This window comes from Myxine glutinosa, chromosome 3 (assembly GCF_964187855.1).
Source record: "Myxine glutinosa chromosome 3, kmMyxGlut1.1, whole genome shotgun sequence".
Taxonomy (NCBI): Eukaryota; Metazoa; Chordata; class Myxini; order Myxiniformes; family Myxinidae; genus Myxine; species Myxine glutinosa.
The window spans coordinates 26,150,677-26,164,394 of NC_136263.1; the positions used below are offsets into that span (position 1 = coordinate 26,150,677).

At 42.4% G+C, this 13,718-nt stretch overlaps 1 protein-coding gene across 1 annotated transcript in view; it reads left to right on the top strand.

Annotated features, from left to right (window-relative positions):
- The window catches only part of LOC137423734 (carboxypeptidase Z), a 94,504-nt gene that overhangs the window by 11,194 nt on the left and 69,592 nt on the right, over positions 1-13,718 (top strand). The window contains exons 3-4 of the mRNA XM_068111197.2: positions 5,798-6,049; positions 11,598-11,771. Coding sequence (XP_067967298.2) covers positions 5,798-6,049; positions 11,598-11,771 — 426 coding nt within the window. The remainder of the gene's footprint in view (positions 1-5,797; positions 6,050-11,597; positions 11,772-13,718) is intronic.

The following is a 13,718-nucleotide window of genomic DNA, read 5'->3' on the forward strand; positions in this document are numbered from 1 at the left end:
GGCTCCCATGTATTTGGCTCCCATGTATTTGGCTCCCATGTATTTGGCTGCCATGTATTTGGCTGCCATGTATTTTCCTCCCATGTATTTGGCTCCCATGTATTTGGCTCCCATGTGTTTGCCTCCCATGTATTTGGCTCCCATGTATTTGGCTCCCATGTGTTTGCCTCCCATGTGTTTGCCTACCATGTATTTGGCTCCCATGTATTTGGCTCCCATGTATTTGGCTCCCATGTGTTTGCCTCCCATGTATTTGGCTCCCATGTATTTGGCTCCCATGTATTTGGCTCCCATGTATTTGGCTCCCATGTGTTTGCCTCCCATGTATTTGCCTCCCATGTATTTGGCTCCCATGTATTTGCCTCCCATGTATTTTCCTCCCATGTATTTGGCTCCCATGTGTTTGGCTCCCATGTATTTGCCTCCCATGTATTTGCCTCCCATGTATTTGGCTCCCATGTATTTGCCTCCCATGTATTTGCCTCCCATGTATTTGGCTCCCATGTATTTGCCTCCCATGTATTTTCCTCCCATGTATTTGGCTCCCATGTGTTTGCCTCCCATGTATTTGGCTCCCATGTATTTGGCTCCCATGTATTTGGCTCCCATGTATTTGGCTCCCATGTGTTTGCCTCCCACGTGTTTGCCTCCCATGTATTTGGCTCCCATGTATTTGGCTCCCATGTGTTTGCCTCCCATGTATTTGCCTCCCATGTATTTGGCTCCCATGTATTTGCCTCCCATGTATTTTCCTCCCATGTATTTGGCTCCCATGTATTTGGCTCCCATGTATTTGGCTCCCATGTATTTGGCTCCCATGTATTTGGCTCCCATGTGTTTGCCTCCCATGTATTTGCCTCCCATGTGTTTGCCTCCCATGTATTTGCCTCCCATGTGTTTGCCTCCCATGTATTTGCCTCCCATGTGTTTGCCTCCCATGTATTTGCCTCCCATGTATTTGGCTCCCATGTGTTTGCCTCCCATGTATTTGCCTCCCATGTGTTTGCCTCCCATGTATTTGCCTCCCATGTGTTTGCCTCCCATGTATTTGCCTCCCATGTGTTTGCCTCCCATGTATTTGCCTCCCATGTATTTGGCTCCCATGTGTTTGCCTCCCATGTATTTGCCTCCCATGTGTTTGCCTCCCATGTATTTGGCTCCCATGTGTTTGCCTCCCATGTATTTGCCTCCCATGTGTTTGCCTCCCATGTATTTGCCTCCCATGTGTTTGTATCTTTTGCTTCAATTGATCATGATAATGATCTTCATGATGATGATGATGATTATTATCTGGTGTGCTCTTTGATTTGCATTTTGAGTTTGATGCTGAAAAATATTGCGAGGTGGCATCATTGGTTGAGGACGTGGCTGTGTTGATGCAGTGCCCCCGGCTGGCTCGAGCAGGAAGTTTGTTTGATGGGATGACAGTTTTATAGCTGGGACGGGATTTGGAACAGCTTAGAGGTGAATGTGCGTACCTCGAGGCCGTCCTGTCAGCCCATATAACCAGATGATAACCTGCGATAAATATAGATCCAGAGTGCAGTCCCTTTAGGATAACATTCAAATTCCATTAAACAAAGTGAAGACAGAAAAGCTCGGTATCTGATTTTAAAAATAACTGATATTTTAACCCCAAAGGTGAAAATGACTTTGGTGCAGTAAACTGAATTTAGCTGCTGCGTATAAGTTATCCCGGTTTACCTATCATGGGCTCAGTTGTTAATGGGGATGCCATCTCAACGCCACCAAGAAAAATAGGAGAAAACAAGTACAAAAAGTTTTAATTAAAACAAAAGCCGCGTCGATGTTACACAATGCCTAGATGCAGCTGTGCCTATAATGTCGATGTTATAGGCACAGGACATTCCTATTGATTCGATTACTTGATGTTATTTTTGTGCAAAGTGAAAATATATCTCGGCAATTTCCCGTGTGTGGCAACGAATTTTTAATATATCTCGGCATTTTCCCGTCTGTTATTTCAGGCGGTGTATGACTGACCATGCCGCGATTTAAAAAATATATATCTCGGCAATTTCCCGTATGTGGCGACACGTGAACGAAGCTATGCTCCTCTCTCCACATTATTGTGACGACGTATAAATTAAATATTTCATCGTGACGATTGTCATCAAATGGACGAATTTTTAATATACACAAAGAATTAAGTTAAGCACCCCCTAATATATATTCTTTGTGTATATGTATACATTGGCATATATTCTAAGGTATGTGAGATCAAATAATGATTGGTATGACATTAGCAATTATCCATTGATGAAATTGAGTGATCAAAGTGAAAAAACGTGATTGGTTGAGTCAGTGATCCGATCACGTGGGTCCTACACACGTTATTGACGCAACGATCGCTAGAGGTCTTCTCAGAACAATGACTGTACGTTAGAAAACATAAACGTCATCCACACTGTCCGTGATGGACCTATAGCTCCATACTTAAATTGAGGTGAGAATATGCCTAAAATTCCCAAAAAATTTCACCTTAAATTATTCAGAATAAAATATTGAAAACGGCATGATTGTTATGTTTTTATGTGACCATATTATATCACTTCTCCAGAAAATATAGCAATATCATGGGTATATTACACTGTTTTGACGACAACAAACTTGTAATGTGCGAGGTTGTAAAAAAACGGGGGGGGGGGTGCTTAACTTAATTCTTTGTGTATATATCTCGGCATTTTCCCGTCTGTTATTTCGGGCGGTGTATGACTGACCATGCCGCGAATTAAAAAATATATATCTCGGCAATTTCCCGTGTGTGGCGACACGTGAACGAAGCTATGCTCCTCTCTCCACATTATTGTGACGACGTATAAATTAAATATTTCATCGTGACGATTGTCATCAAATGGACGAATTTTTAATATATCTCGGCATTTTCCCGTCTGTTATTTCAGGCGGTGTATGACTGACCATGCCGCGAATTAAAAAATATATATCTCGGCAATTTCCCGTGTGTGGCGACACGTGAACGAAGCTATGCTCCTCTCTCCACATTATTGTGACGACGTATAAATTAAATATTTCATCGTGACGATTGTCATCAAATGGACGAATTTTTAATATATCTCGGCATTTTCCCGTCTGTTATTTCAGGCGGTGTATGACTGACCATGCCGTGATTGTAAAAATATATATCTCGGCAATTTCTCGTGTGTAGCGACACGTGAACGAAGCTATGCTCCTCTCTCCACATTATTGTGACGACGTATAAATTAAATATTTCATCGTGACGATTGTCATCAAATGGACGAATTTTTAATATATCTCGGCATTTTCCCGTCTGTTATTTCAGGCGGTGTATGACTGACCATGCCGTGATTGTAAAAAAATATATCTCGGCAATTTCCCATCTGTTATTTCAGGCGGTGTATGACTGACCATGCCGCGATTTAAAAAATATATATCTCGGCAATTTCCCGTATGTGGCGACACGTGAACGAAGCTATGCTCCTCTCTCCACATTATTGTGACGACGTATAAATTAAATATTTCATCGTGACGATTGTCATCAAATGGACGAATTTTTAATATATCTCGGCATTTTCCCGTCTGTTATTTCGGGCGGTGTATGACTGCCCATGCCGCGATTTAAAAAATATATATCTCGGCAATTTCCCGTGTGTGGCGACACGTGAACGAAGCTATGCTCCTCTCTCCACATTATTGTGACGACGTATAAATTAAATATTTCATCGTGACGATTGTCATCAAATGGACGAATTTTTAATATATCTCGGCATTTTCCCGTCTGTTATTTCGGGCGGTGTATGACTGACCATGCCGCGATTTAAACAAAATATATATATCTCAGCATTTTCCCGTCTGTTATTTCGGGCGGTGTATGACTGCCCATGCCGCGATTTAAAAAATATATATCTCAATGGACTTGAAGTTACAGGCCTTTGAGAATTCATTTCGTTCTATAAAGGGCAACTTTCATCGGATTTTCTTCCCGTTTTTTTTCAACCGAGTCTAAAACTATGTTAGCGACTGTGAAAAATGAAATGATATATCGAATTTGATTTGAAATAAAACTGTGTGAGAGAGGAAGACACCACGGGCCTACAAAACAGGCCTCAAAGCTATGCGAGTTAATAAAATGGTGGATATTTGTTTATATGAAGCCTCTGACAGAATGGGTGGAGCTATGGTTCCCAGAATGGGTGGAGCTTTGAGGTTTTGTCTTCTCTGCAAGAACAAGAACAAGAAGAACAACAACAACAGCAGAGGGCAATCTATGACCAGCGTCTGCGACGCGGCTAAAAATAGGATAAGAAATAAAAGGAAAATCGAAAATTGATTGGAAAGGCAAATACATCCATGGAAATGGCATAAAAATGTGTCTGGAAACTTTTGGGACACCTGGCATTTTGACCTCAATTTCAGTGCAAGGAATATCGGTACAGGTACATTGTATCTTGAGATGGGCCACAGCTCGGTCTATTTTTGAGGATAAAACAAACTCGAAAAACATTTTGCAGAAAAGAGTAATTATGTCTCTTGTATTGGAAATGTAGGCGGCGGCTTGTAAACCAAGACTCAAGGGCGATGTACACAAACATAAAAAAAATAAAACAATAAATACAAGATGTAGGGAGGTGAAATTCGCTGCACGTGATGTGCAACACGCACAGAGTAAAATTAGTGTTCATTTACATCCATATGATGTCGAACAAATAAAGAAACTAGAACGGCACTCAGTAGAGAGCATACCTCCGCCAGGTGAACAGTTTACGTTTTGTATCCCAGAGTAGACAAGAAAATCATAATACAGAATCACATTTAATCAAAATCATCCGTCCACAACTTTTTGAGATATCCTGCTATTTGTCGTTTTTGGCTCTAAATCTCCCAATGGTGAATAATCAAATAAAAAATTAGACTAGCCGGATCCGGATCTTCACCAAAATGTAATCGATTCTTCCTTGTCACACAACCAACCTGTCCACCAGGTTTCGTCCAAATCCATATATAACTTGTTGAGATATCCTGCTATATGTTGGTTTTAGCCCGACCAATGGTGAAGAATCACTTAAAAATTAAAGAATTCTCATATCCGAATCCATAATCAGATCTTCACCAAAATCGAATCAAATGGTCCTCGTCACACACCCAACCTGTCCACCAAGTTTCGTCCAAATCCATATATAACTTGTTGAGATATCCTGCTATATGTTGGTTTTAGCCCGACCACTCAATGGTGAAGAATCACTTAAAAATTAAAGAATTCTCATATCCGAATCCATAATCAGATCTTCACCAAAATCGAATCAAATGGTCCTCGTCACACACCCAACCTGTCCACCAAGTTTCGTCCAAATCCGTCCACAACGTTTTGAGATATCCTGCTATATGTTGGTTTTAGCCATATCACTCAATGGTGAAGAATCACTTAAAACATTCTCGTAGCCGAATCCGGATCCGGATCGTCACCAAAATCGAATAATTTCGTCCTTGTCACAAATGCTACATCTCTGCCAAATTCCGTCCGAATCCGTCCACAACTTTTTGAGATATTTTGTTCACAAACAGGCAAACAAACAGACAAACGGACAGACATACAGGGGTGAAAACATAACCTCCATCCACCTTTGGTGGCGGAGGTAAATATAAGCACACCTGACGCTAGGCCGAGGCTTCTGACTTTGACACGCTCACGAAGCTGCACCATCGAATATACTGTTCCAACCGGTCATTTTTGATGCATTTTTTAATAGTTTGTGGATATATATAATATATATATATATACACTTGTCATGTCCCACAGGACGCTGCGAGTCCGCACGCTTTGCATACTGCGACACGCTGCCATACAGCAAAACCATCTTTCCGAACTCGCTTGGACACATGTCTCGAGCCGAGGTGGAGGTGAGTTCCGAGTACGTGCTGCTCTCCGTGCTCTCTGACCTCATGCAAGGAGACTGTGCGGCCCGAATACGCCAGCTCGCCTGCGCCGTCCTGGTACCCGAGTGCGATGGCGGTCTGGGCACCGCTGCCCTTGAGTCACAGCCGCACTACGGTGAGTCCCTACTGCGTCACAGTCGTTTAAGGTGTGTAAATGAGAATGCGAGGTTGGACACTGGAGTTGCTCGAGCAACTATCAAGGCTTCCAAGCAGTAACACCTCGAGTTTATAAAAAGAACCGCAAGACACTGTCACCTTCAGCATTTCAAAACGGGAAAAATATTTACATATGTATGTATGTGTGTATGTGTGTATGTATGTATGTATGTATGTGTGTGTGTATGTATGTATGTATGTATGTATGTATGTATGTGTGTGTGTATGTATGTATGTATGTATGTATGTATGTGTATGTATGTATGTATGTATGTATGTGTGTATGTATGTGTGTATATATGTATGTGTGTATGTATGTGTGTGTATGTATGTATGTGTGTGTATCTATGTATGTATGTATGTATGTATGTATGTATGTGTGTATGACTGTATGTATGTATGTATGTATGTATGTGTGTGTGTATGTATGTATGTATGTATGTATGACTGTATGTATGTATGTATGTATGTATGTATGTGTGTATGTATGTGTGTATGTATGTATGTATGTATGTATGTATGTACGTATGTGTATGTATGTATGTATGTATGTGTATGCGTGTATGTATGTATGTATGTATGTATGTATGTATGCATGCATGTATGTATGTATGTGTGTATGTATGTATGTATGTCTGTATGTATTTATGTGTATGTATGTGTGTATGTTTGTATGTATGTATGTATGTATGTATGTATGTATGTGTGTATGTAACTATGTATGTATGTATATATGTATGTATGTATGTACAGTCACGTGAAAAAGTAAATACACCCCATGTAAAGTTTTGACTTTTTCAACATATTTCAACAGACAGCTATTTGATCTTCATTTCAACAATATTGATAGATAAAGGTGATATAATATAACAAATATCATGAAACATTTACATTTTGTAGTCCATTGTATAATTTAAATAAACATAAATGCAAATTTCGCAGGTGGAAAAAGTAAGCACACCCCGACATTTATCACTACTTCAAATACCTAAAATTAGAATCAGGTGCACCAGCTCAGGTGCAAATGATTAGAACATCGTCAGACAGGATCTTGGAGGAACCTGTCTTATTTAAACCTCAGACATTTAGTTTGGTTTGCTCTTTGTTGTTGAAGTGTGCGGCGTCACCATGCCTAGATCAAAAGAGCTCTCTGAGGCCTTCAGAAAGAAGGTTATAGATGCCAACGAGTCTGGGAAGGGATTTAAAAAGATCTTCAAACAATTTGAAATCAATCATTCGACTGTCCAGAAGATCATCTACAAGTGGAGAAGATTCCAAACTACTGCCAACTTGTTCAGGCCAGGCCGCCCCAGCAAGTTCAGCCCGAGAGCAGACCGGAAGATGCTGAAATAAGTCTCTAAGAACCCCAGAATGTCATCACGGGACCTACAGGAAGCTCTTGCCACTGTTGATGTCAAAGTGCGCGAGTCTACCATTAGTAAGAGGCTGCAAAAAATTGATCTACATGGGAGGTGTGCCAGGAGGAAACCTTTGCTGTCCAGAAAGAACATCAGGGCAAGACTAAAGTTTGCCAATGAACACCGAGGCAAAGACCAGCACTTCTGGAACAATGTGCTCTGGACAGATGAGACAAAGGTAGAGCTATTTGGCCACAGTACCAGAAGACATGTTCGGCGAAAACTAAAGACAGCATTTGACCACAAGAACCTGATAACAACTGTAAAGCATGGTGGTGGAAATATTATGGTTTGGGGCAGCTTTGCTGCATCAGGGCCTGGGCAGCTCACCATCATATAATCCACTATGAATTCTTCATTGTACCAGAGGGTGCTTGAGGATAATGTGAGGCCATCTGTCGGAAAGTTGAAGCTCAACCGAAGGTGGATCTTGCAACATGACAATGACCCTCAACATACCAGTAAATCCACCACGGAATGGCTGAAAAGAATGAAATGGAAGGTTCTGGAACGGCCAAGTCAAAGCCCAGATCTAAATCCCATCGAGATGTGGGGGGATTTGAAACGAGCTGTGCATGCAAGAAACCCCTCAAACATCGCACAGCTGAAAGAATTCTGCATGGAGGAGTGGGCAAAAATTTCTCCCAGTCGATGTCAGAGACTGGTAGACAGTTATAAGAAACGCCTACTTGAGGGAGGTTGTTTCTGCCAAAGGGGGCAATACCACCTATTAGAGCCAAGGGTGTACTTACTTTTTCCACATGCGAAATTTGCATTTATGTTTATTTAAATTATACAATGGACTACAAAATGTAAATGTTTCATGATATGTGTTATATTATATCACCTTTATCTATCAATATTGTTGAAATGAAGATCAAATAGCTGTATGTTGAAATATGTTGAAAAAGCCAAAACTTTACATGGGGTGTACTTACTTTTTGACGTGACTGTATGTGTGTATGTATGTATGTATGTATGTATGTATGTATGTATGTATGTATGTGTGTGCCACACTTTAGTTCATAAAATAAAATTAAGTTTATGCTTCAGCATAAAACCTACCAGTTTACACACACACACACACACACACACACACACACACACACACACACACACACACACACACACACACACACACACACACACACACACACACACACCAGTTTAGTGTAAACCTGAATATAACAGTTTAAACCCTCACCAATATATAGCAGTTTAGACTACATCCTATATACCGGTACATCAATGTGGCCTACATTTTATATGTACATATGCTTGCAGTATATGTGTATATATTGTCGGCATATATAACCAATATAAACGCATCAATATAAACGCCACGGTAGCGGCAGGAAGGGTCATGCTATTAACCCTCGTGCGGTATCTAGAGTACAGTAGATCTTCGATCAGGTGCGATCATCGACGTGGTAAGCATAGATTGCTTTCGTGGATGTCGGGATTCCTCCAAATTTCTTTCAGTTTAGTGTTAAACAGCATTAGTGACTGTTTTAAAAGGTAATCATACATGTTTGTGGTTTATAATATTTTTACTTCTGGTGGAGGCCATTGCTCCCACGAAAATGCCACGATACGCTATTTATACATGTTTAACACGGGCGTTTTCAAGGAGGAAACATCCCTTGGGGAGGAGTGATATTATTAGTCAAACTATTGTTTAGTAATAACATTAATATTATGCTATCATCATTGGCATTGTTATTACTTTTGTTATTAGAAGCGGCCTTGACAAAAACGCCACAATGATAAAGCTACCTTAACACAGATATACACCTCAACGTGCAACCACATTTGCGGGGAAAACCCCTTGAGGTGAGGGGGGAAGTTAAATCGCCACAACTTCCATCGTGTGACGCTCCGTATCCCTGTTAAGTTTGGTCGAGATTGTATAAGTAACGACCGAATGTATCGCGGTCAAAAATCGTCAGACAGACAGACAGACAGACAGACAGGCACCAAATTGCGTATTTTAATATGATGATCTCTACCCAATTGTGATTTTGAGTTTCCACCCGAACGACACTGCTTTTATCCATCCCTAAGGTGGGTGGGACGTTTCATAAATTTCTCAATAAATTTATAATTTTGACTTTTGATTTGTACTAAGTGTTTCGTATCCGCTCTTTCTCGCCGGCAGATTCGTCTGTATTGGTTATCACTTCAGATCAGTCAATATTCGTTTACCTCACGAGTGTTTGTAACATTGTGTTTTGTTAAATTAATGCTGTAGTATGAATTTGTGATTGGAATGATGCTGAAGGGAATGAAAATATAGAGAGATGGTGTTTAAAGCAGAATGAGGAAATAACGAGAGGGTTTCCACCCGTGACATTCACGGATTCGGCATTTGCAGTTTCGCCATTGACAGCGTGTGCAAACAACGAACCGGCTGTTCATGCCTGACGTTCAATGCAAGGGGGCACAAGAATGTGGAATTTATTGGTTCATGGTTTGCTATTCGCCATTTTTGGCCCAAGTCATTCACGAACCGGCCTGACATTATACATGCCTGACATTCGACTGAATGTGTCACAGGAATGTGGAATTTATTGGTGCAAACGTTTTTCTATACATTGCTGGGATGGGCCAGAGCTCATCTACACACTAATGAGATGGTCCACAGCTCATCAATACATGGTTGTGATGGGCCACCACTCACCTATTCAAGAGTTGAAATGGGCCACAGCTCATAGATGGCTGAGATGGCTGAGATGTACCACAGCTCCTCTATACATGGTTGAGATGTGTCACAGCTCATCTATAAATGGTTGAGATATACCACAGCTCATCTATAAATGGTTGAGATGTGTCACAGCTCATCTATAAACGGTTGCGATGTGTCACAGCTCATCTATACATGGCCGAGATTGTACCACAGCTCCTCTATACATGGTTGAGATGTGTCACAGCTCATCTATACATGATAGAGATGTACCACAGCTCATCTATACATGGCCGAGATGTGTCACAGCTCATCTATACATGATAGAGATGTGTCACAGCTCATCTATACATGAGAGACATGTACCACAGCTCATCTATAAACGGTTGAGATGTACCACAGCTCATCTGTAAACGGTTGAGATGTACCACAGCTCCTCTATACATGATAGAGATGTACCACAGCTCCTCTACACATGGCCGAGATGTACCACAGCTCCTCTATACATGGTTGCGATGTGTCACAGCTCATCTATACATGGCCGAGATGTACCACAGCTCCTCTATACATGGTTGAGATGTGTCACAGCTCATCTATACATGAGAGAGATGTACCACAGCTCGTCTATACATGGTCGAGATGTGCACAGCTCATCTATACATGATAGAGATGTACCACAGCTCATCTATACATGATAGAGATGTACCACAGCTCATCTATACATGGCCGAGATGTGTCACAGCTCATCTATACATGATAGAGATGTACCACAGCTCCTCTATACATGGTAGAGATGTGTCACAGCTCATCTAAACGTGGCTGAGATGTGTCACAGCTCATCTATACATGATAGAGATGTACCACAGCTCCTCTATACATGGTCGAGATGTGTCACAGCTCATCTATATATGATAGAGATGTACCACAGCTCCTCTATACATGGTCGAGATGTGTCACAGCTCATCTATACATGATAGAGATGTACCACAGCTCCTCTATACATGGTCGAGATGTGTCACAGCTCATCTATATATGATAGAGATGTACCACAGCTCCTCTATACATGGTAGAGATGTGTCACAGCTCATCTAAACGTGGCGGAGATGGGCCACAGCTTATCCGTACACGAAGAGGTGCAGAATAGTTTGCTTGCAATTCCATTCCTGTAACTAGCGGGAATTTGACCTGATGATCTCGCCATGCCCTGGGATGGCGGCATCATGGATGGAGCAGACCTCGTGATGAACGAAAGTTTGTAGAGTTAAGAAAAGTTTGTGGAATAGTTATATAAAATTGAGAAGACGCTGTTATTGTGATTGTAGTTAATACTGTGTTTTTTTGTTTGCAAAACAAAACCTGAATGATTCCTTACGAGGATCCTCACTGTTGAATCCTGATGTGTGCAGGGTTCGTGGTTCCTCGGGCATTGCGACCCTGCCGGGTCCGATGTGAGGACATACGTTTGGATTGTGAACAAGACCTGAGGCGAATCCGCATGGCATGGCCACCCTTCCTCGAGTGTGACAACCACATGGCAGAAGAAGAGGAGAAATGTTCTGATCCCACGGGATTGAGTCTAGGTAACGCATGGCATGATGGATACCATTTTTCTTTTCTAAAAGTTGAAGACTCTAGGTCCTCATCAAGGCCAGCTCTTAAATGAAACAAAAAAGAACTAAAAAAAATAGAGAAATGAAGAGAAGGAAAAACAAGGAGAAAAAGAGAAATTGTCATAGCCCTGTGGTTTTAGTATTTTTGTTGTACGGAGTTAAAGGCCGCAAGTCGGCCATCTTTGGTCAGATTGCAAAACAAAATATTCTGCATATGTATACTCTCATGTGTTGTCTTTGTGCCAAGTTTGAACAAAATCGGTCCATGCATGTCGACAATTGGTTGGAGACACGTTTAAGCAACAAAATGGCCGCCAGTCGGCCATATTGGATCTGATCTGGAAAATAAATGACGTGCATATGTAAGCTATCATTCATTATCGGTTTGCCAAGTTTTAACAAGATCGGTAAATGCATCTCCGAGAAATGGTTGAGGAAGTATTCAACATTAGGTTTTTTTACAACTAAAATGGCCGCCAGTCGGCCATCTTTGATCGCATCGTGACCAAAATGATGTGCATATGTATACCAAAATGTACTGTCTTTATGCCGAGTATGAATACAATTGGTCCATACATGTCCGAGATATGGTTGCGGACGCACGCATGGACGGACGAGCCCCAATCCATATGTCCCCGTTTTGGACTAAGTCCAACAGGGCCTAATAATCTAAGAGTTTTTAAGGAACTGGAAAACTTGCCTTTTGAAAAGGAAGGTCACATCTGTTTGGAAAGACATGAGAAGGTAAATGATTCCAGAGCTTAGCAGCGAAGGCAAAGAGACAAACATCATGACGGTCCACCCTTGAGTGGCCAGCGGCCACACAATAATCACGTGACGTAGTGGCTTGCAGAGTGTTTCGTGGTCTAGCTAATGGCGGAGGTATCCAAGCAGCCAGTTTGCGGGAGCAGAAACCCTAGTAATCTATATATTAAGGTAGATTTTATCCGTCGTCCGTCTGTCTGTCTGTATCTCTGTCACGATATTCTGCGACGTCATTATGGCGATGCATGTCGCGCTCGGCTAGGCCTCCATGGACGTGCACATCATCCAGCTCGGTCCAGCACCTAAACCTCGCTTCAATAACGGCAGTTGAACACCATAACCCATATATGTGCGCGAAGGCGACGGGCAGCAGTACTCGGCCTGTGTGCGCGGAGGCGGCGAGCAGCGGTGCTCGGCCTGTGTGCGCAAAGGCAACGAAGTAGCCGTGCCCGGCCTGTGTGCGCGGAGGCGACGAAGTAGCAGTACTCGGCCTGTGTGCGCGAAGGCGACGAAGTAGCCGTGCCGCCAACGCCCCGTAACGACGTTCCTTCGGAGGGTCCCGGAGCGGGTTCGCCCCTCCAGTCGTAGAGGAGGAACCGAGCGCGATGCGCGAACCACATGGCCGCTCGTCGTGGCTAAAACTCCGGCAGTTCGAGTTTAGGTCGTGTGGAAGAAATTGCGGTCGCAACTCTGCCGTGTTCATGTGGCCCCCGAATACGTTCGGGTGCAACGGGGTCACCAGTTTAGCGGTTGCCGAAGACGATAAGAAGAGGCCATTTTGTTGGGTACAAAAGGTAGTTAAAAAAAAAAACCCACCTTTAGAGGCCATTTTTCCCGCAAGCGGGGGTTGGCCTTTTTCGGGGACCGTGGTTGTTGTTGTTTTTTGGTCCCCTTTTTGAAGCAATGTTTTACGGCCGAATGCCCTTCCTGCCGCCAACCCTTTTTGTCGCCTTTTTACAACAAACAGGGAATTACCAGTGAACTGGTACTCAAGAGTTTATTGTATTGTACAGAAATCTCCAGCAACTGCTCACGAACGGAAGTCGTAACGGCTTATATAAAACAAGCACCCTCTTCGGAGGGCGTGGCTCCAACAGCCGCACGTGCGTCACGACGACACAACCAAACGCCCGTGTGCGTGGGTTATACCAA